The sequence below is a fragment of the Dermochelys coriacea genome, chromosome 15 (assembly GCF_009764565.3).
Source record: "Dermochelys coriacea isolate rDerCor1 chromosome 15, rDerCor1.pri.v4, whole genome shotgun sequence".
NCBI lineage: Eukaryota > Metazoa > Chordata > Testudines > Dermochelyidae > Dermochelys > Dermochelys coriacea.
The window spans coordinates 19,694,950-19,719,552 of record NC_050082.1 but is presented as its reverse complement, the minus strand read 5'-3'; the positions used below and the strand labels follow the sequence as shown (position 1 = coordinate 19,719,552).

General features: G+C 40.2%; 1 protein-coding gene across 13 annotated transcripts in view; it reads left to right on the top strand.

Annotated features, from left to right (window-relative positions):
• The first annotated feature begins 2,973 nt into the window (after window positions 1-2,973).
• Window positions 2,974-24,603, top strand: part of LOC119843876 (splicing factor SWAP) — a 92,733-nt gene continuing 71,103 nt past the window's right edge. For 5 of the 13 annotated variants that reach the window (XM_043498423.1, XM_038373793.2, XM_043498424.1 and 2 more), the window contains exons 1-7: window positions 3,013-3,389; window positions 5,904-6,073; window positions 6,664-6,801; window positions 16,186-16,271; window positions 19,456-19,681; window positions 21,370-21,485; window positions 23,122-23,257. In XM_043498423.1, coding sequence (XP_043354358.1) covers window positions 3,145-3,389; window positions 5,904-6,073; window positions 6,664-6,801; window positions 16,186-16,271; window positions 19,456-19,681; window positions 21,370-21,485; window positions 23,122-23,257 — 1,117 coding nt within the window. In that variant the 5' untranslated portion in view covers window positions 3,013-3,144. Of the gene's footprint in view, window positions 6,074-6,663; window positions 6,802-16,185; window positions 16,272-19,455; window positions 19,682-21,369; window positions 21,486-23,121; window positions 23,258-24,603 lie in introns of all 13 variants that reach the window. The other 8 variants (XM_038373796.2, XM_038373794.2, XM_043498428.1 and 5 more) reach the window with 6 other exon arrangements.

The following is a 24,603-nucleotide window of genomic DNA, read 5'->3' as shown; positions in this document are numbered from 1 at the left end:
TCTAATTGCAGATAACCAAACACCCTTGCCCTGCCCCCGTGCCCAGAGGCCCTGCTCCACTCACTCCATCCCCTCTCCCTCCCCAGACCAGGGATGCGGGGTTTGCGGTGCAGGAGAGTGTTCCGGGCTGGGGCAGGAGGTTGGGGCGTGGGAGGAGGCTTGACTGGGGCAGGAGGTTGGAGTGTGGGTGGGGGTATGGGCTCTGGTTTGTGGGTGCAGGCTCTGGGTTGGGGCCAAAAATGAGGGGGTTCAAGGTGTGGAAGGGGGCTAAGGACTGGAGCAATGAGGTTGGGGTGCAGGCGGTGGTGAGGGGTGCAGGCTCTGGGCGGCGCTGACCTCAGGCGGCTGCCGGAAAGCAGCAACATGTTCCTCTGGCTCCTAGGTGGAGGAGCAGCCAAGGACTCCATGCGCTGCCCCTGCCTGCAGGCAGGGCCGGTGCAACCACTAGGCAAACTAGGCAACCGCCTAGAGTGCCAAGTGGTTGGGGGTGGCCCAAAGCACGCTCCGGGGAAGCAGTGGAGTGGAGGTGAGCTGGGGCAGGGGGGCGCAGGGAGGGCCTGCAGCAAGTAATGGGGGGAGGGGGCAGCTCGCAGGGGAACCGCTCCCTGCCCCAGTTCACCTCTGATCCACCTCCTCCCCTGAGCACTCCGCCTCACTCTGCTTCGCTCCCTCCCAAGCTTGCGGCGCCAAACAGCTGATTGGCGCCACAAGCCTGGGAGGTGGTAGAAGTGGAGCAGTGGCGGCGTGCTCAGGGAGGAGGCGGAGCAGAGGTGAGCTGGGGCAGGGAGCTGCCACACAGCTCCCCAGGCCGGGGGGGTGCAGGGGCGGTGGTGGCGGGGAGCTGCCGCAGGGCTCCTCGGGGTTGGGGGGCAGACATAAGGTGGAAGTTTCACCTAGGGCACGAAACATCCTTGGACTAGCCCTGCCCGCAGGCCACAGCTCCCAGCCAATGGGAACTGCGGAGCTGGCCCTCGGGGCGCTGCCAGCTAGGAGCCAGATATGCCATCTGCTTCCCCGGAGCTGCACACAGAGCCTGCCTGCCCTGCTGCGCCGCCAACCGGACTTTTAACGGCCCGGTCAGCAATGCTGATTGGAACCACCAGGGTCCCTTTTTGACTGAGTGTTCTGGTCAAAAATCGGACACCTGGCAACCTTAGTCAGGATGCCTTGTGGTGTATCCAAGAAAATCCACCCAAATTTGGGCAAGTTACAAACCTTTGAAAAATCTCAGTTTACACATGCTCAGTAGAAACATCAGAATTTGGCATCTACATTTTCTGAAGTCTCCATCTACACTAAGCATGACCCTGCCCAGAGATACAAGACTGGGCAAGATTTTTGCTGCAGTTGGTATTCTCTGCTATGCACAGGAATTGAGACCACAGAAACTCTCTCTCCTGGGCTTTCAATGCGTTCCCATGGGCTCGGCCCAGGCAGCATGGAGGAGGCAGACTGGAACAAGAAGCCTGAGATCAGACAGAGAATAGGACTATGATAAGAACATGGGTGGGAAGAGAGAGGACTGTGCTGTGACAGGGACAAACTGGTGCATATGGGACAGAGGAGAGGAACAGGTGTCAGGGTTGGGGCAGAACAAACAGGCTGCACAGGCAACCACTGGCATTTCCTAACTATTGAGTGCTAGACTTTGCAATTTCCCCAGCAGCCTGGTTATGGAGTCTCTAGGCATTACACATGCCCCAGAAACAGTGGAACCCGGGCACTGCTCTGCTACAGGGAAATAGCTTCCTCCCAACCGCCATTGCACCCTCACCTGGCTGCATCCAGGGACCCAGCACTCAATGTGCCCCAGCCCCTCCCTCGCCATGGCTCTGGCTGCCCCCGCACTGTCACTGACCCTCCCACCACACCCTCTGATGCCCCCACAGAGTCCTCACTTGTCTCTTTCATTGCCACTGCCCCCCAGCTCCCTCTAATGCTGCTCCCCATAGCCCCCCTGCCCCGACCCCTCTCTCTAATGCCCCTCCCCCAGCTCTCCCCTGGCTGCCCCCTCCCCACAGCTCCTTCTGATACCCCCTCCATAGCCCCCACCTGCCTGCACCCCCCATCGCTCCCTCTGATGCCCCTCCCCCCATGGCCCCATCTGCCCCCCACTACCACTGCCCCCACCCATCGCTCCCTCTGATGCCCTCCCCCCCATAGCCCCGTCTATCCCCCTCCTGCCACTGGCCCCCTCCCCACAGCTCCTTCTGATGCCCCACTCCATAGCCCCCCACTACCACTGCCCCCACCCATCGCTCCCTCTGATGCCTTCCCCCCATAGCCCCGTCTGCCCCCCTCCTGCCACTGCCCCCCCAGCTCTCCCCTGCCACTGGCCCCCTCCCCACAGCTCCTTCTGATGCCCCTCTCCATAGCCCCCCACTACCACTGCCCCCACCCATCGCTCCCTCTGATGCCTTCCCCCCATAGCCCCGTCTGCGCCCCTCCTGCCACTGCCCCCCAGCTCTCCCCTGCCACTGGCCCCCTCCCCACAGCTCCTTCTGATGCCCCTCTCCATAGCCCCCCACTACCACTGCCCCCACCCATCGCTCCCTCTGATGCCTTCCCCCCATAGCCCCGTCTGCCCCCCTCCTGCCACTGCCCCCCCCAGCTCTCCCCTGCCACTGGCCCCCTCCCCACAGCTCCTTCTGATGCCCCTCTCCATAGCCCCCCACTACCACTGCCCCCACCCATCGCTCCCTCTGATGCCCACCCCCCATAGCCCCGTCTGCGCCCCTCCCCGCAGCCGGGAGCCTGCCTGCCCCTCTCTCCAGCTCCCCGCCCTTCGTTCTACTCTCCCGCGGCCCAGTCCCGCAGCTCCCATGGACAGTTTCGCCACTCTCGTGTCGCAGCTACCCTGCCTTGCTCCAGTCATTCCCCGCCCCGGGCTAGTTGCCTGGCTGCATCGCTTCACACTTGGCCCCCGGGCGCGCAGCAAGATTAATCCACCGCTTGTTGCGTTATGACGAATCTGCGGCTTACCGGAAGCCAGACGTTTGTTTACCCCGCCTGTGACCGGAAGCGGAACGGCCACCATTTTGTCTCGGGCGATGGCGACCGCGGCGTTGTGGGGTTTAGCGGCCGGGCTGACTCGCTTCGTTCGCTGTTAGCGCGGCCCTGGCCTTCCCCTCGCACCCTCCCGTGATGTTCGGAGGCGTTGGCGGGCCGCGCCGGACTGTGGAGGAGGCAGGGCCGCCGCCGCTGATGTTGTTGTCCGGCGGGGGCGCGGCCCCGGGCCCCCCAGGAGGAGGCGGTGGGGGCAGCCGCGTGGAGCTGCTGGTGTTCGGCTATGCCTGCAAGCTGTTCCGGGACGACGAGAAGGCCCAGTACCAGGAGCAGGGCCGGCATCTCATCCCCTGGATGGGAGACCCCAAGATCATGATCGATAGGTCGGTGCAACCCAACCCCCAGCCTTTGCTGCGAGATCTCCTGTGATAGCCTCTTTCTGCTCCTCCCCCAGTGCTGCGGGGTGTGTGGGGGCCTCCCTCTGGCAGGAGGAGTGGGGGAGTGCTTCGTCTCTGGCAGCGTTAAGGGAGGCCCTTCTCCCTGGCAGTGGGTTTGGGTGTCCCCATGGCGATGTTGGGGAACCCCTTCCTCTGGCAGGGAGTATTGGGATGCCCCTCTCTGGCAAGATTAGGAGTCTCTCCCTTTCCTTTGGCAGATGGCATTTATTGGGGTCCCCTCCACCTGGCACGGTGGGTGTATGTGGGGAGGGGTGGGGATAATCTGCTCCTTTTCAAATCAAACCCCAAGCAGCTTCTCACCTCAAAAGAAGGGGGGCTCTTGCTATAAGGGAATGCTAAATTAGAAACTTAAATCATGGGGTCCATAAGCAAGAAGTGGGGGAGGTTATTTGCACAGAGAGGGAAATTAGGCTGAGTTGAATTTCTCCATTTAATTTAGACTGTAAAGTGCCGATGAGATCACTTAAAAAGCAGTTCCTGGTCTGATTGCTCCCTTGTCATGCCATGAGTTGTGGCAGTTAGGCCACTTAGCTTTCCTTCTCAGGAGTTTCAGAGTTCTAACCTCAATTAGGAGTTGCTTTTTTGGTTGTTTTTGTGATTGGTGGTAGCTCATAGTCTGAGGTATTAACAGGATCTGGCTATTTGATTTTTTTTCTCTGGTCTCTGCAGTAGATTCAGCAACTCAGGATCAGATGGAGGAGTGTATTAGTTCAAAACCTGCTTTTCAGTGGTTCTTGTGAGAGGGGGATGGAGAATCAGGTCGGGAGTATTTTGTGGGGGCTTGAAAAGCACAGTGCTTTAAGCAGTTGTGGTTGTACCTGAAGACTCAAATGGGAAAACCTGAAGGGCTTTGGTTTGAAAAGGATCACATCACATACTGTAGGCATTTGCTCCCTCAATTCCCACTTCATTAGGCCTCTTTCAGTGGTTGCATGTGATTTCCAGGTCCTAGGTTCACATCCATATCTACTTGATTGGAATAAATATTATTTGAAGGGAGGTGGTGGGAACCCCATTATGTGAGATTGGACTGGGCAGAAAAGATTCACAGATGCCTTGTTTGGAGTAGTTAACAGGTCTTTCCCATTTATGATTTCACTAATTGAAATCAAACACCTAAATTGGAAAACAGATCAGAAATTAATCAATGTATAATTGTACTTTATTGTTGATATGGAAGTTTAAACTTAGTGATGGGGCCTGTCATCTAATGGTAGTTTATTTTTGTGATGAGAAATTTCATTAGCCAGTTCTGTGGTGTAAATTAAGGTCATACAGTAATGGCCTGAGATAGAACAGCTGCAGCAATTGTTGGGAGCAAACTCTAAGTATGTGCATGTATGTGCATAACATTTAAAACCAATAACAATCTACATTTGTAAGTTAAGGAGGTTTGCATTTATGAACAAAAGTTAGAATCAGATGAAACATTATGCACTAACCTTATCAGCTCCTTTGGAAATTCTGATTTTTATCCCCAACAGCATGAAATCTTTTCCCCCAGTTGAAGAAAGCCTATTACTGTGGGAAGACTGGGGCAGAAATTTGCCTGTGGATAAACACCTTGATAAACAAGACCAACGTATCTCAATAACATTTTCTATTAGTTATATGTACTTTCTTTGTTTTTGATTTAGCAAGATGGCTCAGTCAAGAATTGTGTGTGTGAGGACTAACCAGCGGAGTGAAGTTTACTATCTTATTATCTATTGGTTTCTAATATTGACACATAAAGGAGAATATGTCAAACGTTATCTTAATGCGGCACTTTTTCTGCACACAAAACCATTTCTGCTTAGGAGATGAAATCACATCGTTGGTTATTGGTGCCATTTTTATGGTGAACCTCCTTAAGTTGCATGTACATGTTACTGTTCCTATGTATGTTTGTCTCTCTATCACATAACCCAGAACTTATTTCCTCAGCCAAATGGCTAGGGGCCGAGCCTAGCCATGATTTTACCTCCAATGGACGCAAGTTTCTTTGGTGAAGATCTCTCCTGAGAGTTCGGGACTAGCAGAAAGAAGCGAGAAAATTTCGACCGTTTGGTTCTTACGGATAGGTATTTATGTATTCGGGTTTGTGTGAATGTAAGCTATTTGACTTTCCAGAAAAAGTATTTTGCAAGTGACATTGAATGGTTGGTTGAACCATATACGGTAAGAACTATTAAGGAAATGGATCCCATTTAAACTATTAAAGGATACTTTTGCCTTTAATTGTACTCTTATTCTGTTAGAGAGGAATTTAGAACTATTAAAATATTTCATTTTGATAGTTGATGTGAAGTGAGTAGCAAAATTAAATGTAACTTCTAAAATGAGGCATGTTTTAACATATTAGTGTTTTTTTTTCATTTTAATGGGTAAGTATTTTTAAGTAGTCACACAAACCCAAACCCTAAGTTTTCTGCATTGACCAGCTTTTTCATCTTGCAGGTATGATGGACGTGGTCACCTCCATGACCTCTCTGAATATGACGCTGAATATTCCACATGGAACAGAGATTATCAGTTGTCTGAAGAGGAGGCTAGAATAGATGCCCTCTGTGATGAAGAGAGGTATTTAGCCTTGCATACGGACTTGCTTGAGGAAGAGGCGAGGCAAGGTATTGCTCAAGGAAACTTTCCTGAGTTAGAACACATTTAATTAAATTTAAATAATTAAAACATTAAATTTACTCCCACTCATTTTATACTCATTCTTTCTGATATTATCTTGACAGTACCCAGTGGATTCGAAAAACAGGAGTCTTTGCCTGTCTGAGAGGACCTCAGGATAGTTTATATATAGATCCACACAGAAATTGCCCAGATTTTGAGGGCAGACTGGGATTTGAAAAAACAAAACACCCCCCACCATCCTTTTAACTGTTCTTCTTTAACAGTATTGTATAACTGAACGTACTTGCATTTTCCTTAATTATGTTAGACTGTATAACCACTAAAATCTTTATCTCAGCAGGAGGAAATGGTCAACAAAAGACACATGCATTCTGCTATCTTTGGTTTTCACAAACTTGCTGGCAAAAGTTACTATGCCTAAAGTGTGAAGAACACAATTTTTATCTAAAAGTTAGGTTGAAAACATTGGTATAGTTCTGGGGGGGGTTTTGGGGTTTTTTTTTTTTTTTTTTTAGAAATAGTGTAGCTTAATTATATTTCATAGTAGTAATTAGAATTTTCATTTTTCTTCAAGAGGAAGAATATAAGAGACTGAGTGAAGCTTTAGCAGAAGATGGTACCTATAATGCTGTGGGATTCAGTTATGGCAGTGATTATTATGATCCTTCAGAACCCACGGAGGAGGAGGAGCAGCAGGCCTCCAGAGAAAGAGGTGAGGAATCAGAATAAACATGGGGGATTGGTAGGGAAAGGTAAAAGCACCTTCACCTACCCTTACTACTTTTACAGTTGCAAGTTGTGAATCCATACTTCACTACAATGTACATGTCATAATTTGAGGGGTTTTTTAAAAGTTGGTAACATCTCAGCAAAGCTCTTAATAAGGCGATGCTTCAGTGAGTTCTCATCTTAAAAAGATTAGAATATTTTTTCAAAATATTACTTTTCCCAAACTATTATAATTAAAGTCATAATTGTCAAGATAAGGAAACAATAAATTTGGTGATACATTATCTTTGTTTTTTTAATTGTGTTCTTATTCACAAAATTCAGTAATGCACAGTGGGTCTCCCCATTCTTTTATGCACATTACTGTAATAATGTGGGCTATAGTTATCATCGTTTGGCATTCATTTTCTCATGTTATGATGGTAGTTTAGGGAAGATGGTTGTCATGTTGGAATGTCATCAAGCCCTCAATGACCCCCTTAATTGGCAAGAGTTTCATATGAAAGCTGGAAGAATGTTTCACTGTTTTAAAAAACACGTCAACTGAATTAAATGCAAAATAGTTATGTGAAACTAAACATAAAATGACGAAAGAAAGGGCTACATCAGTTTGAAAATCATATTTATCTGAACTGTTAGTACATGATTGTTACAGCTAATAACTAGAATTCAGAAATTAGAAAAAAAATCTTTTTAATTTTTTATGCACTATGTTTATAATCGGTAGGAGGAAACTGACTAACTGAAAAGACCCCTAGAAACAAAAATAGGGCAGCTGAAAAACCCTCCTACAATTGTATTAGAAGAATTTTGAAAAATTAAGATGCATAATTTGTAGTCTATTAATAAATGTTTTAAAATTTGTCAGCCTAAATTTTTTTTAAGTTGTTTTTCTTTAAAGTGCCATTATAGGAGTCTGTAACAGGCATACACCATAAAATTCAGAGTTGTAGTCTTTTATTTCATTTTCAATAAAAATACTTTGCATTTATAACAAAATCCACTGTGTGCTTTAAAAATAATGCTGTGTTGTGTCACTGAAGGGCTTGCCTGCCCCTTATTTTTTAATATAAATTTTTCTTCTGTTTTTCAAGGCAGAGGCTGCAAGAGCTTTCTCTCACTTTTCTGCCTATTTAGCACTAGTTTTTAATCACTATGAGACAAGTGGCTATCAGCTATCTAGGAAATAGCATCAAAATTTGTGTACATGTAAAAAGTAGCTTCAAGTAAGGCTCTTTTTCCAAAGGCACCTTTACTTTTTCTCAGTGTGAGCACTTTGTAGTGACACTGTGACTTGATGAAAACATGTATGCCTAAATCTCTTGAAAAATCCGAGGTGATCAAGAGCAAGTTTGAGGTTCATCTGCATCCTCTTCCTCACATGGGGGAATTGTGGACAGCCTAGTGAGGTGAACAGCAACTACTTAAGGTCATTATCTGAGAATCTATGGAGATCTATTACACATGCTCAAATAATGAGTGGGATTCTAGGGGTAAAAGAGATATCTGTGCAACTGATCATGTTGCAATCCGAAAAATAAGATTATGCTAAACAAACACTTGCTGCTTTGATCTATTCGTGATCCCAAAAAAGAAACTCGAAATAAAAGGCAAAGCATATATTACCCAACCAATCTGAGAGAAGAATATTTGATTTGCTGTCATTTCTGTATCGGAAAGCTTATTAGGGCTGCAGGGAGGGTTTTGAACCCATCAGCAGGCAGACCCAAGAAGCGTTTATAGTCCCCAAAGGCAAACTTTCCAGCTACCTAAACTGGATACAGCTATTGCTTCTCTGTCTGAAGGTATTGTAATCCTTTCAAACTTGGATTTCTTTTTGAAAGAACAGGCTGAAGAAAGTTTCAGTACTTTGAAACATCATCTGCAGATGTCAGTGATGTTAAGTTGCCATACGCTTGAAATAGACTTCATGTCCTGATGTGATAGAGCAGTTCAGACACAAAGGTTCATTCACACAAGATTACCCTAGCAGGTAGATGTAGACTAAGTAAAATTTTCTGCAAAGGCTTATGACATCAGTCACAGGATGCACACGTGGAATGCAGATAGCTGACACCATTAGCAGTTTTGAGGCTAAGTTTAAGATAGGTAGCTTTTCAGTGAGAACCATTACAAAGCATATGGAGAAGCAGATATTCAGAAAATGCAGAATCTTAACACGTTGCCAAGATAGAGAACTGTGGAGGAGAAAATACTGGCACAAAAGAGTCCTATTTTGTAAGGTTTCTCAACCCAGTCAACAACCAGACATCCACAAGTTGGGTGGAACAGAGCCAGAAAGATGCACAGCTTGGCTGATAGTGCACTGAGGCTAGAATTTAGGCCTTAAATCAGAGATTTGTATAGATTCAGAATGTTTCAGCACTGCAGTTTACAACTTATTCATGTTTGAAAGTTTTTGTTCAAAACTATTAGGACCCTTTCCATTTGCCAGGGAACATTTCTTATGCATGATGATACAATCCTGCTTTCTCATTTCAGTAACTTTTAATAAAACATGCCCAGTACAGTAGAAGGGCGAGGCTGGCAGTTAAATGGGAAGAAAAACATCTGTTGTCCCCCAGTGCCTATATACATCTGAGGCAAATATAACGTGCTGACTGAGCTGATCCACCATGATGCAAGAGAAATGGAGCCTCAATGGTATTTAGCCAGACAGTGGTTCTGTGGGGAAAACCCCTGGTAGAATCATGTCAGAAGAGATTTCAGAAATGAAGAAGTTCATTGGAAGGAAAATACATGGAAACCAAAATTAGCCAAATGGAAATTCCAGCTTTGTGTGTCTACTCATTCTGTGTACCCTGGAGAGAAACCATGATGAAGCAACTGAGATGATACCACTGGTACTTCAGTGGCCAAGAAAATTCAAGACCTTTCTAGATATTCAAACTCTTACTGGCAAAGATTGTCCAGTGCAAGATCCAATACTTTATTAGAACTCCGTCTTTCTCAAATAGGCCTGCACAGTTTTTGTGAGAGTTGGACAAAGTGTAAGGTCATTTTAATCACTGAAAAAGATGTTATCTTGACTACCAGGAAAATCTGTAATGGAAGCATCAAGAAGGATTTGGATTTTTTAAAAAATATATTTGAATATCTATATATAGAAAGGTAGAAATCTAGATGCCATCAAAGTCACATTATTGATCATTTTGAAGTTCTTACAGATTCACGGTTGTACTCAATGTAAGTTCTGTCGGTCACTGCAGGCTATCTCTTGCAAGTTTCTTTTACTCAGCAGGACCACCAAAGTTAACCAAGTGTCCCCTTGTGAATCAAGTAGAACCTTTTGAGGTAGAAATAAGGTATGCTTCTTTGAAGCGTAACTTGCTTTTCAGTACTCTGATATCACATCAGTTTGAGCCCATCATTTCCATTCATTTTCCATGTTGTTGCCTTTCTGATCAGTGTAACTTGGCACAGAGAATAGCTGAGCTATTGTAGCTGTATTGAATGTAAGTGCTGCACAGAGACAATTTTGAAGATGTGTGCAGACCAGAGTTTCACAGAAGGTGGATAAGGAATTAATTTCCTCTTAGGAAATAATAATCCTTTTTTCCAGTGTTCAGAAAAATGAAAATTCCTGGCTTAGCGACTTCCTTCCTTATGTTCAGTATATCTGAAATCTTCAGCTGTTGTGTGTGTCTCCCCCTCCCCCCCCCCCGATGCAGGGAGGAACACTTCGTATTCTGTTAAGTAGATCTGAATGCCTCTTGGGGAAAAAAAGGCAAAAGGTTAGAACCTCCTTGGGAATTAGGATATATTCTTCAAGTTTAGTGGTCATTTTATGGTCTGAAAAAGCCTCAGCAATTTGATTAAATCTGTAAAGAAGCCACATGATCGGTTCACTTCTGAGCAGCATTATGAGATCTATCTCTGGTTACGTTTCCACTGCAAAGTTCACTCAGCTCAAGTGAGAACAGCTACATTACAAAATAAAAGTGGCTGCACAGAGTGATTGTTAGCAGCTGTCAAGTTTTACTAACTTGACTTGTAGCCTGCATCCCATAACAAGCCAGCCAGTTTGTCATAAAACCGCTACTGGTGCAAATGAATTTGGCCACTTTCTGCAGGTGCATTATATTAGTCTTTAATTGTTCACATACTGTCTTTTCCACAGTACCCCGTTTCATTCACTGCATAGGGTGGACCTGCTCTGGGGATGTATCTACATAGGTCATCAGAAGCCTGGAATCTAATTTCAAGTCCCTTCTCAAAAGTGTGAGGGCGCCAGAACATTCAAAAGAAATGGTTGCCAGAAGTTTTTAACATGGGTAAAACAATGTGTTTTTCCCTAGCCTTATTCCCAGAAATGGCTGAACCATTTTGGCTGAATTAAAAAAAACAGCCTGAGGCTGTATTGAAAATTTCAGCCAAATGGTTAGTTTTGCAAAGTTATAAATAATTGAAAACAAGGTCTTATAAAGGGAAATGTCAGACAATCTCAATAGGTCTTGCTGCCAGCTCTGCTTATAATATTAAATTCTGAAGTTTTTTATCAGTTCACTAGCCAGTTTCCTTCTGCGCCTCTCTGTAGCTAGCTGCATTGCTAGCTACAATATTTTCATTTAGTTGTTGGCAAATGGGCTTAAGCCCAAGAAAGTAAAAGTGAAAGTAAAAGTGTTTCTGCTGACACTGCCCTGATTGACAGCTCTGCTTCAGTTGCCTCTGTGTAGCATGAAGAATACTAATGAATTCTAGGGTTGCAAGTGCCTCAAAATAGAGGTTTTGAATGGAAGTGCTATCTCAGTCATAGCTGTAGCATTGCTGCTGTTGGGCTAGAATGAAAACTGTTTTTGTTTTTACTCAAGGGGTGCAATATCCATAGGAATTGCCATGATTCAGAAATGAGGTTCATCTAGTCCAGAATTCATCTCTGACAATGGCCAGTGTCATATGCTTTAAAGCAGCAGCTCTCAAACTTCATTGGTTCACATATCATCTTAAAAAAGTGAATGGATGGAACTTGAAGTTCATGTACCATAGTACATGTACTGCAGTTAGGGAATCCTTGCTGTAGAGCAAGGATTGGCAACCTTTGACATGCGGCCCACCAGGGTCAGCCCCCTGGCAGGCTGGGCCAGTTTGTTTACCTGCCACGTCCGCAGGTTTGGCCGATCACGGCTCCCACTGGCCTGGTGAGCCGTGTGCCAAAGGTTGCCATTCCCTGCTCTAGAGGGAGGTGCAAGAACCCTACAGTCGGCAGGTGGGACATAATCACACTACATTAGATCTGATCCTGCTGTATAATAGAGATTTGCTGAAGCCCCATAGTGATTTAAGATAATACGGGAAAGTACATTAAACTGTTTTGGATAACAAGAATGTGTAGAGTCATAAAATATCCAGTGCTTTTTTTAATCTTACTAAGTTCTTGTGGTGACAATCAGTTTCACAGTCACAGATGCATCCGATGAAGTGAGCTGTAGCTCACGAAAGCTTATGCTCTAATAAATTTGTTAGTCTCTAAGGTGCCACAAGTACTCCTTTTCTTTTTGTGAATACAGACTAACACGGCTGCTACTCTGAAACCTATTGTTTGGAGAAAGTGTTTCCTTTTAGCAGTTATGAATTTGCTACCTTTTAATTTTATTGAATGTCCCCTTGTTTTGTATTATGAGACAAGGTTAACACAGAAGCTCCTCATCTGCTTTCTCTGTTCAGTTCATTATTGTGTACACTTCTATTCTGCCTCCTTTTATCTTTTTTCTATGGGATTTATTTACCTATCTTTTCATTGTTACTTCATATGATCACTGAATCATTCTTGTAGCCCTTCTCCAAATCCCAATCCTTTACTTTTAAAGCAGCACATCCAAATACAACCTCAGTTCACATTCTGAATAACTCCTAGTATTTTAATATCATGCCACTTTGAATTTATTTTACTTTCAATTACTATAGATAGTTTTCAAGCATCTCAAGGAGCCCAGCTTTAACCGAGGAACTGTGTTTAGCATTGATCATGTTGAATCTGTGTCATTGGAAAATGTTTTACTTCACTATTTTAAAAAACACTTAAGCTCCACTCCAGCTTTCCTAAAGTTATTTCTAGCATGCTTGATTCTCCTTTTCTCTCTATATACCAGTAAATTGATCTTTATATAGATAAAGAAAGACTTAAAATCCACTTTTTCCTCATGGTGTACGCTTTTGTCTTGGTAGTTGAGTGTAGATAAATTACTTCTAATTCATTTAGTGTATAATTGAGCTTATTCAGAACTGAACTTTTTTTTCGGAATTTTTTCATCCTGACAACAATTTATTAGGACGTTTTAGTGTAAGGAACAAACAGAACTCTCTATCTTGCTTGGTAGAAAAGCTGTGCCCGGTTAAAGCTGTTGATCTGGCTTACTCTTAAATTGGTCTTTCTTCTAATAGAAAAAACATCAGAGAGATATTACATTCTCTTACTCAGTGTTCAGATTTTTTTTTTTTAAGGTCTTTAAAAAGCCCTCTTGACTAGTGGTAATGATTCTGTCGAAAAGAAAACATAACACCTCCCTTCCTCCCCTGCCAGAATTCTTCTTTCATTAAGTTGAAATACATTTAAAATTTTATAATGCTAGAGTACATTGCATCAGGTCTTGTACTGCAGTTTCAGAGTCAGTACCACTGAGGGGAAATGTATGTTCTTAAGGCAGTTCATTAAAATGGAATCCTGACAGCGAAATCACTTGTTTAAATGTACCTTGCACAAAATGATTTTGTAGAAACAGACGGAGGTAGCAACGTAGATTTTCTAGTAAGGCTTGATTAGGGCTAGAAAAGGGCAGACAGTTGTTACAGCAGATGAAAAGATCTATCTTCTGTAATTTGCTGTATTTTACCATGCTATGAATTTTCACAGAATGGGTGCAGTTAAGATTTCCCTTAATGTTGACCTTGAATTGTAACTGCCATATTACAGTTCAGTGTGGAGCAGAAATTAGTTATTGGAATTGGACTATATACCCAGTGTAACCTTTAATGTGAACGTTAGCAATCACTTTAAAGAAAGCAATTTTAATCTAGTTCTCTTCTGGAAAAGTACATAACAAGCTCAGTACTTTAAAGAGGCCAGTTAATCACAATTACAAATTTACAACTCTGCTAGTGTCAAGATGTAGCCTAAATTGTTTAGATAACTTTGCTTCCACTTCAGGATCTTGTTTTTCTTATGTGGACATTTGACCTAACATCCCATATACTTATCCACGTCTATTTTTATTGTTTTTTTTAACCTGTAATTTATTTGGGTTTTTGGTAATTGCCTGTTCTGAACTATGGAGTGCCAATAAAGCAATAGTTTATAGGTCATGAACCTGTAACAGACTTAGACCCCGATCCTGCTGACTTTCCACACAAATAATAAAGTAGTCGTCAAAGCCATCATATCTGCGTCCATCAAACATGTCTTCCCCAGAGGCCTGAACAAAGTGGACTTTCTGTGCCGCCTCTGAAGGAGGGTTCTTAGTTTCACAGAAGTTTTATACTTTCCTATTCTGCCTTTTCCCTCGCCCCTTCTTTCTTTGTTATTGCCACCATAAAGTAATCTATTTTTATTTGGATTAAAGTTTGTATCAGAGGGTTATTTTATTCAGAATGAAATACCTCAACAGTTTACTTTCTGGATTTTTTTGATGTACATCTAGTACAGTAAATGACGGATTGCCATGTGCTGCAGGATAGTATGGAGGAGCAACACTCGCTTCAATTCTAAAGGTTACTAAATAGAATAGCATTTTAATGTTGCAGTCATGCTCTTCTTTGTACTTTTATTTCTTAAAGGAAATTAATTTTCAAAAAAGGTATTATACATAAAATAATCAAATGGACAAAACATTTATTAAATATAAGTAAAAATAAATATTTCCTGTATTGTTGCTACCTTTTTTATATTTGTGCAAAATAAAGTTTATATGATGTAAATCTATTAAATATCTACAGTTTTATTCCAAAACTCAATAAGAAATGAAAGGAGTGGAGGTGAGAGACCATTATAATTTTCATTCCTCTCTGAATTGTAAGAGATTAAATATCTTTTCTTGAATCTTCCACTCAATGTCTGTTCCACTAAAGAGAAATGGTACCAGTGTGACCTACAACTGTTTGAAATCAGATCAGCATGTCTCCATGCATCTTTCTCTAATGTCTGAAACTGTGTAGCATTAACATATCCTAGTAGAGGAGAACTGTTGCTTTTTTATATGCATCTGCTTTGTTTATCTCTTCATATTAGCAGTATTGCACATCATTTTTCATAGGTCACTGAAGCTAAACACCAATAATAAAATAATGAACCTCACTGTGCTGGTTGAACTGCTTGGAAGTACAAAAATAAAATGCTGTGTATGTTGTCCATTTTCTCATTTAGTCTTTCTCACTGTTTGCATTCTCTAGTTTGTCAAGGTCAGAGTGGATTCAGTCGTGTTGAAGCTATTTAAGTCTAAATTAGTAAAGTGGAGCCTACTAAAATAACTACGAGTTAAAATAAAAATTTTCTGTGCAAACAGTAACTACATTTCAATAAAGTAAATATTTAGTAGAGGGCAAACGTTTTTAGTCACATATACTTATATCGTTCCACATAATGGAAAGCAATAGAAACTTGCCTTTGTGTGAAATACAAACAAACAAAAAAACACTTTTTTTCAGATTCATGCTTGTCCTGATTCTGCAATGCATCGTATATGGGTGGGCACCTGTGCCCACATTGAGCCTTACTGAAGTTAATGAGACTACTCATGTTAGTATTTTGCACATATGAATAAATGTTAGTGGCATTGGGAATGTAGGAGCTCTACAACTTGTCTTGTTGCAGAAAAGAACATCTCTATCCACTGCATTGAAAAATTGCCCCTTAATTGTGGAAGAGAAAAATTTATTTAAAAAAATAGACATGACATAAAGTAGTTCAAGATATAATGAAAGTTGTCTGCAATATCAGACTTGTTTGTTCACTGCTGGGTCGGGGTTGATGATTTGTCAGATAGTCGACCTTTAATAAGCCATTGGTACAATATCCAACAAATTAAGCACTGATCCAGTGCTAAATATAAGTTCCATATTGCAGAGAAAAGCAAGATAGTAATTAGTATAACTTGATTCTTAAGGTCCAGTGCCTTTAGAAACACTTCATGGTGAGTAGTACAAATACTTTCAGCACTTGTCCTGGCCCAGCAATTAGAGAATTCTTATTCCTTGAACCACAGATCCTATCAGTATTCCTTATTTATAATTTTAATGCATATTTGTATGTCTCATTCTTTTTGAAAAAAGAAAAGGAGTATTTGTGGCACCTTAGAGACTAACAAATTTTTTACTAGTTCTGTACTGTAGCATTTCCCTTTATCATTTACTTTAGAAGCAGCTCAGGCAGAAAATGTTGAAGAAAATGAAGAACCTTTCATTGCTCCCTTGGGACTGAGCGTACCTCCTGATGTAGAACTGGTATGTGTATATATATATTTAAATAAATATATATTTAATATTGCCTTTATTGCTATAAACTTTCATAGCCATTCATAAGGCTTTAACTGCATTTTTCCATTGACTTTGAGTTAAAATCTACCCAGTTATTTTAAAATTAGTGGGTTAATTTCAACTGACAAAGGTAATAAAGAATTAGAACTGTCATATATTTCTTGCTCCATTGAATAGGGTATAATTTTTAGTGTAATGTGCTTTTAGCATCACTTACAGTATTGATTAAAGTACTCTGGAAGAAAACAAATTTTTTTTGTAGTATTTATTTTTAAAATTTCAAAATGCATCAGCCAACAAACTAGGTTATGTGTCTATAAATGGCAAACTTTTGCAAATTCTTTGAAATAAAAGCATAAAGAACCACATTTAATATAATTTTTATCTGTCTTTTCATTTGGAACAAATACAAAACCTTGAGCAAAAGTATATTAAAGTTAAACTTTTTACAAAAAAGAGGGAAAAAATTAAAAATAGGAGTTGCACTAAGTAAGCAAACAGCAACTATAGCAATGTTAGAGACGACTTTTATGAAAGAGATTTCTTTGACTTTATTAATTTTTCATCAATCTCCTTATTTTGGGAATATCAGAACCACAGAAGTTTTCTTTTCATTCCATGTTGTCAACACAATCCATGCAATGTAATTTTTGAACTTGATACAATTTACCTATTTTTTATAAAAACGTAGGCTCAATGAACTCTTCCTTCTTCATGGAAGTTTGATTTCACAGAAGTGAGGTACCATTGATGCTTGACTACATTTGTAAATGTTTGGAATTCAATATGTTTCATGTTTTATATAAACAGACACAGGGATTCTTTGTATCATAAAAATGTATTAAAGAATGTTTTGAAAATGTTTCTGTGGATTTACCTCATCTCAGAGGCAACAGGTTACTTAGCAATTTGCTGATGAGCTCTTAATTGGCAAAAATTACTAGAACTCTGAGTAAACACTGTATTACTAGTGCAGTAAATACTGGAACACACAGTATATACCATAGCTTTGTCTTCATTAGGTATACATTGAAGGATTTCATCCTGTTTAATGTTGGTAACGTGGTACATATCAGAGCTATTCATTTAACAGATCTTATATCCTTGTTTTACAATTTTGAATTTTTTATTTTATTGATTTCTTGTTTTTTCCAAAGGTTTCTGTGAAATGTTTGAGTAGCAGCCGTGTTAGTCTGTATTCGCAAAAAAGAAAAGGAGTACTTGTGGCACCTTAGAGACTAACAGATTTATTTGAGCATATAAATGCTCTAGGGTGCCACAAGTACTCCCTTTTTTTTTTTTTTTTGGTGAAATGTTTGTGTAATGAAACTATTGTAGACGTATAATTGTGTGCCATAAATATACTCCTTCAATGCAGTTGTCTTTGCAGTAGGGTTTCTTTGTTATAAATATTGGAGGTTGAGTTGCTATCAATGGTAGAACCCTATTAAATTGTATTTTCCCATTGGTACATTAAGAATAAATCCAGATGAACCATTCTGATCACAGTGGAATCTCTTTATTCTGGGTTCTTCATTTCTCTCCCATCTCATTATCTTTTTTTTCCTTATCTGGTAGACTGCAGTTGTGATACTGCTCTTTGCATTTATGAGGGCATACAGATGGCTGATGATGGTGTGCCTCCAAGGACCCTCTAGAAGTTGGTAGGGTCCTCTGTTAAGTTTGTGATGTGTGCCAAGTGTCATCAGTCCATTATTCAAAAAATCCAAGGTTACTATCCAAAATGCAAGTTTTCTATTTTTGACAGAGTTTATTGTCAATCCCAAACCCCATTTTTAAAAATACATTTTATTTTACAGGCCAGTAGTACTAATAATCTCAGTTATAAATTTCCCTGTCAGCATAGGAGTAATTAATCAGCATATATTTTTCAGGAGCTTGTTATGAAAGGGATACCATTAATTTTAAATCTAGTGTATTTGAAGAAAGAGTTAAAAATAGTTTCAGATACATCCTCTGCCTTTTGAGTTCTCCTGCTGATATTTATGGTTTCAGTAATATTTTCCGATTCTGTTTCTCTCCCCTGTTGCTGCTCAAAAGGGCCACCAGAGACCAACTGATTAAATGATTACATTGTGAAACTGGCTGTGCACAAAGTCTGTCAGATATACAAGTAAAGAAACTGATACTGTAGAGAAAACTTCTTTGCTAACTTTTAATTATAATAACCTCAGATGTTACTTGGAATGGTTGGGGAGGAGAAAAATTAGACAATAAGTGTGATTATTTTTCAAGTTAATATTTTAATAAAGACTTCAGTAGAAATAACTTGCCAAAATAAAGGTCCTTTGTGTTTACATCACCTTCAAACAAAAATATTTTTCCACATTTAAACAAATGGCACCAATCTTAATATGGTTTGCCTTAGCTGTTTTGAAATGGAATCTTGCTATGCTCTACTCAGACTTCTGTATCTGTCAGTGCAAAAAATGTAAAAACATAGAATGAACCATTGTGTCATCTAGTTCTTCTTGGGTATCAATAATTATTTTAATTGTAGAAATTCACCATGTGCAGTTAAAAAAAAAATAGACTTAGCTGAGTAGCGAATTAAATAAAGACAGTGAGCAGTACTGTTTATGAAGCATTTCAATTCTTAAATTATGTTCTTGTTCTCCAGATGGTTTGGTTTTATTTGGAAGGGTGGTTGGCAGTTTTCATTAGTTCCCAGTAGTGGGTGAAAATGGTGGTGCTGTTTAGCTTTATTCCTTGAAAAAAGCCTTCAAACTTTGATATGGTTGATTGTGGCAGCACAGAGGAATTGCCGTTCAGAGGACACTGCTAAGATATTTTTGCGAATACAAACTAACACGGCTGCTACTCTGAAACTGCTAAGATACAGTTTCTTGCTACTTAATATCAATCTCTCTACCAGTCTAGGACACTATTTGCATACTTTGAGAGTGATGTTAATTTCCCCTAGCAGAAATAATGGTAAATGTATTGAGAGAAACTAGTGGGAGAAGTTTACAGGAAGGAAATACGGTGAATCTTCAGGATTTCTTCAGATATGGAAGCTTGGAAGCTCTTTCTTTGTTTAACTCTAGCCAGGTGTCTCACTAATTTACTTAATTGTTCATGGATTGATTGGTAAAATGTGTTCATAAGTATTTTTATTTTGTTCCCATAGCCACCAACTGCAAAAATGCATGCAATTATAGAGCGTACTGCAAATTTTGTGTGCAAGCAGGGAGTTCAGTTTGAGATTATGCTGAAAGCCAAGCAAGCCCGCAATTCTCAGTTTGACTTCTTGCGATTCGATCACTACCTCAACCCCTATTACAAACTCATTCAGAAGGCTATGAAAGAGGGACGATATGCTGCTCCTTCCGAAAACAAAATGGAAGAAAAAAAGAGTAAGTTATTGTTTGATGTAAAATACGTGTCTTGATCATGTGTAGTTTTATAAATGTTCTCTGGTTTATTTTGCAAAAATGAGGCAATTACCTGAACTGGAATAAGGCAGGGCTACATGCAGGGAGTTACTGCATTCTGTCTATGTAAATTACTCCAGCAGTGGTAAGGTGGTGATCGCTTCCTGTCCTAAACTGTTGTGCATTGCTGCTGTGTACTTTAACAATGGCTACTTATTACCCCAGAAGTGGTTGAACATCATGGGTACATGAAGTGATCACTGTGTATAGCCTGCTTTTGGATGGAAGTTGCCACATATTTTAAAAGTGCTAAGGTTTGGCTTTCTTTCTGCACCTTTCTGGTATCATTTGCTTTTTGTAGAATTAATTGCATGATACTGTGTTTTATAAATATTTTACAAATGTAAAAGAAGTGACGTCTTCATTGAATTAGTTACTGTTTTTTGTTTCGCAGAAAGGGAATACATTGGGTAGAGGGAGAGCAGGGCAATCACTGAGAAAGCATTCAGCTAATTAGTACACAGGAAATAATGGCTTATTTAATGTTGACAACTTCAAGTTATATGTAGCACCAGTATGTGTGAGCTGCAATATTTGCAAGTAAAATTTTAGGAATATGTAACTAGTGCTGTCAAAATAAAGTAATTTAAAAATCTGCTGGGGGCACACACTCCCTTGCTCTATTATGGAATGCACACTCTACAAAGAAGAAAAGAAATAAACAGCCATATTTTATTTTTTTGGAGAGTTGGCATGTTAGTATGATAATATTCTGTCATCCTATAATTGAGATTGATAAGGTGCCTCAGAACAAAGGAAGTATATTTTTTACAGCAAAAGAATTCTAAAAAAAATCTCTAAAGGGAGATTATTTTATATTATTCAGATCTAAGAGCTGCTGTGGTCTTGGAAATCTATAATAAATTCTATTTGCTTATAAATTCTATTAGTCCATTGGAAAATTACCTCATACAACTAAATATTAGTCTTAATTTGATGCTTAACCATGCTTGTTTGTGTCTCTCATTTTTACTAGTCTGTCTGTAAAACAGTAAATGGTTTCAAGACTTCAGTTTATCCAATAGATTAATAACTTGATAGCCAGTAATGGTGGTGTGCCTCTTCTGTTTTAACCCTTTTTTCAGGGTTTAATTATCTGTAGCCATGGGCTTGGCCTACCCTGCTGAAACAACTTAAAACATTGTAAAGCCTTCAACCATGTATACAGGTGAAAGTGGAAATTTACTTTGCACATAAATTTCATTCAAACTTGAACTGCTATAAAGTATGCTTGTTCAAATATGTACGCATCTGTCTGACATTATGTAAATAATGCCAACTTTTAAATGCTCACAAGAGAACATTTTAATTTTATTGTGTAATAGTTTAGTTTTCAGGTTTCATTAGGCTTTTCAGTTTTGTTCTGTAGCTGTTGTTGAAAATAAAAGGAGATATAAAATACCAGATTTAAAGAAGTCAGAGTTCATTCACAGGTTAGAATTTCTGTAGCTTATTCCTTGAATGACTGAGTTTCTTAAAGCCATAGTTTCTAATGCTGTCAAAATTAACTTTATTCCTCCTCCCTTTCTCCCTACCTGACACCTCTTAAAGCAGAGAGAGAGAGAGAGAAATCAAACTAACCCTCCCCCCAAACATTTGCTTTTATGTAGATTCAAAAGTTAATTCTGATGAAGAGGATGATGATGAGGATGATGAAGATGGCAACTACCTGCATCCGAGTCTCTTTGCCTCAAAAAAGTGCAATAGACTTGAAGAGCTTATGAAGGTAAGCCCTCTTGAGAATGGGCTCTTTTTTTTTTTTTTTTTTTGCTCTCTTTGTAGAGTACCTATGACAGTGGGATCCTGGTCTATGACTTGGGTTCCAAGGTGCTACTGTAGTAATAATAATAGGTAATTGACCATATTAAAACTACTGTTCTAGGTTGTAATGCTTCAAATTGCAAGTTCTGATTTGTATATAGTACAATCTTTACAATGCCATACTTCCCTTGCTTTGTTGACACAACCGGAAAAAAGAGCCTACATATTGGTAAAACCTTTGAAATATATAACTTTTGTGTTTCAGTTTTCCTGCCTTATGCTTTCTTAATTTCCTGGATACCCTTGCAAATTGCCAAGATTGGTAGTTTGAATAATTCTGTTCCCTCACAACCAGCCTTCTCCTCTGTTATTTTGTAGCGAAGTAGTTATGTTGAAATTGTGACATACTTTTAATGACCAAAATCTTATGTCTAAGCACAAGGTCAAGAAGCTTGAGAAGCTGGGTTGTGAAGGATAAACTTCTCAATCGAAGATCTGCTACAGTATCACAGTTGATTTAGAAAATTATTGGTGGAAAAAACTTGATTTTTATTTTTCAAGTCAGGGTTTCCCTATTAGGAAAATAGTTTAACATTTATTTCCTGATCACTTGAATACAAAATCCTTTGTGAACCCTGATATGTAAATCATATTATTTTTAGCAGTCTACTTTTATCTTTGAGGTGTTCTGGCTTTGAATACACCTTTTTGTGTTGCACAACGATAACTATATATTAACTATATATCAGCAATAAACAGTTCTTTAAGAGATCCTGTCCCTCCATACATTGTCTCAACTTAATGTTTTCTTTTTACAATTTAATAGAATCCTAGTATCTAATGATGGTTTAATTGAATGACATTTTGACAATTAAATGTTATCCATTTGTCTTATTTTTACAAGATTGTTAAGCATTTTTGTTTCCTGAATTTATTCAAGATACCTTGCTGATGGTAATGACATAAACGGCTAAAAGAACATAACAAAGACTAATCTTTCATTTATATTTTGAGGATATTCAAGGGGAATGGCAAAAATGCCAACTGGTCAATAATAAAAAGCCCTGGCTGAGATGATTTAGTTGGTCTTGGTCCTTCTTTGACCAGGGGATTGGACTAGATGACCTCCTGAGATCTCTTCCAACCCTAATATTCTATAATAAGATACCTCATATTTTCACAAGACCCACCATTGATATTTAATGCTAGCTTTGATGGAATGTTACTTGTAAGGCACTACAGAATTTCTCATCTTATAGGTTTATTTAAAAATATACAAATATGATATTTTATCATTTTTACTGCTCTCTTCAGATATGCGTTTGTGATAAATGTAAGACTTTTCAGAGGGTTATAGCCAGGGTGACCTGAGAGGTATAAAGGATAGACTTTTAATGTGTAAGAAATCCATTCAGACTTGTGTTCCAAACAGTGTGTCAATTTGTTGGTATTTCTCTAAAGCACAATGATGAGGCACTCTGAAGTCAGTGGGGGGAAGTGGGAGTTAAATTGCTGTTCCTCTTCCTCAAATTCAGAAGTTATAAATGCTTACTTAAAATTGTTGCTCAAGTGTTAAATTGATGTCATCACAATTTCTGCAGCCTTTAAAAGTGGTGGATCCTGATCATCCACTTGCAGCACTTGTCCGCAAAGCTCAGTCTGACAATAACTCATCTACCCCACAATCAGCAGATGGTGCAGCCATACAGACATCACAGGTGGACTATCCTGCAGATTGTAAGTACATTGTGATACTAAGATTATAGTAAATATGAGAACTGTCCTCTTTATAGATGAAAGTAATGAGAGGTGATAGTATTGACCTCTCAGTAGACCATCTTTCCAAGATGGATAGTCCTTGTATCTAAGGACTGGTAACTTTCCAGCGTAAGTTTTACACCAATTACATTATTTTTCTGGTATCTTAATTAAGCCTTGAAGAGGTTATGTTTGTTTTTATTTTGTGAGAAAATGGAATTTCTTTTATACCACATGTAACAATGCTGGTTCTGGTGGGACCCAACTGGGAGTGCCAATTCAGGACAAATTGCTTAAAGCAGGGCAGTTACAGCCCAAGGCTGGGGTTTCTGTGCGCACCAGGGTAAACCAAACTAGCCAAACAGAGAAGACTTCAGTTTCACCCCACTAGCTAATCATAAATCACTCAAGCAATTCCCTTAGACACTCCAGTTTCCCAGTATCATCACCAGTGCCACTTGTTATGGGGACAAATGGTTATGAAAACCAATAGCCCAGGAAAAGAAAAAAGGTTCTCTCGATCCCAAAGGACCAAGCTTCAGTTCCAGGTCAATATACAAATCAGATATTACCCACAAATCATGCTGTTGCCAATCCTTTAGAATCTAAAATCTAAAGATTTATTCATAAAAGGAAAAAGATATAGATGAGAGCTAGAATTGGTTAAATGGAATCAATTACATACAGTAATGGCAAAGTTCTTGGTTCAGGCTTGTAGCAGTGATAGAATAAATTGCAGGTTCAAATCAAGTCTCTGGAGTACATCCACAGCTGGGATGGGTCATCAGTCCTTTGTGTAGAGCTTCTGTTTGTAGCAAAGTCCCTCCAGAGGTAAGAAGCAGGATTGAAGACCAGATGGAGGAGCTGCAGCAGCTTTTTATAGTCTCTTGCCATGTGATCTCTGCTTTCTTTGTCCGAAAGACAAGCTGTCCATCACGTGGCATGGGAAAACCTCAGAGTTCTGGCCACAGGCATGTCCCTGCATACTTTGAATCACAAGGTGTATCTGCCTTTTTTCAATGGGTCAGTTGTATAGCTGATGATCTTTAATGGGCCATCAAGCAGGCTAGGCAGAGCTGACACCAACTTGTTTGGGGTGTCACCCAGAAGCATAGCATAAGTTTGAAATACAGACAGTATCGAGCCAATATTCATAACTTCAACTACAAAAATGATACACATATACAGATAGCATAATCATAACCAGCAAACCATAACCTTGTCTTAGACACCTTATTTGACCCCCTTTATACAAGATTTGGTGCCACTACAGGACTTTGGTTGCAACAATGATCTATACGGTCCCAGTTCATGTCAATAACATC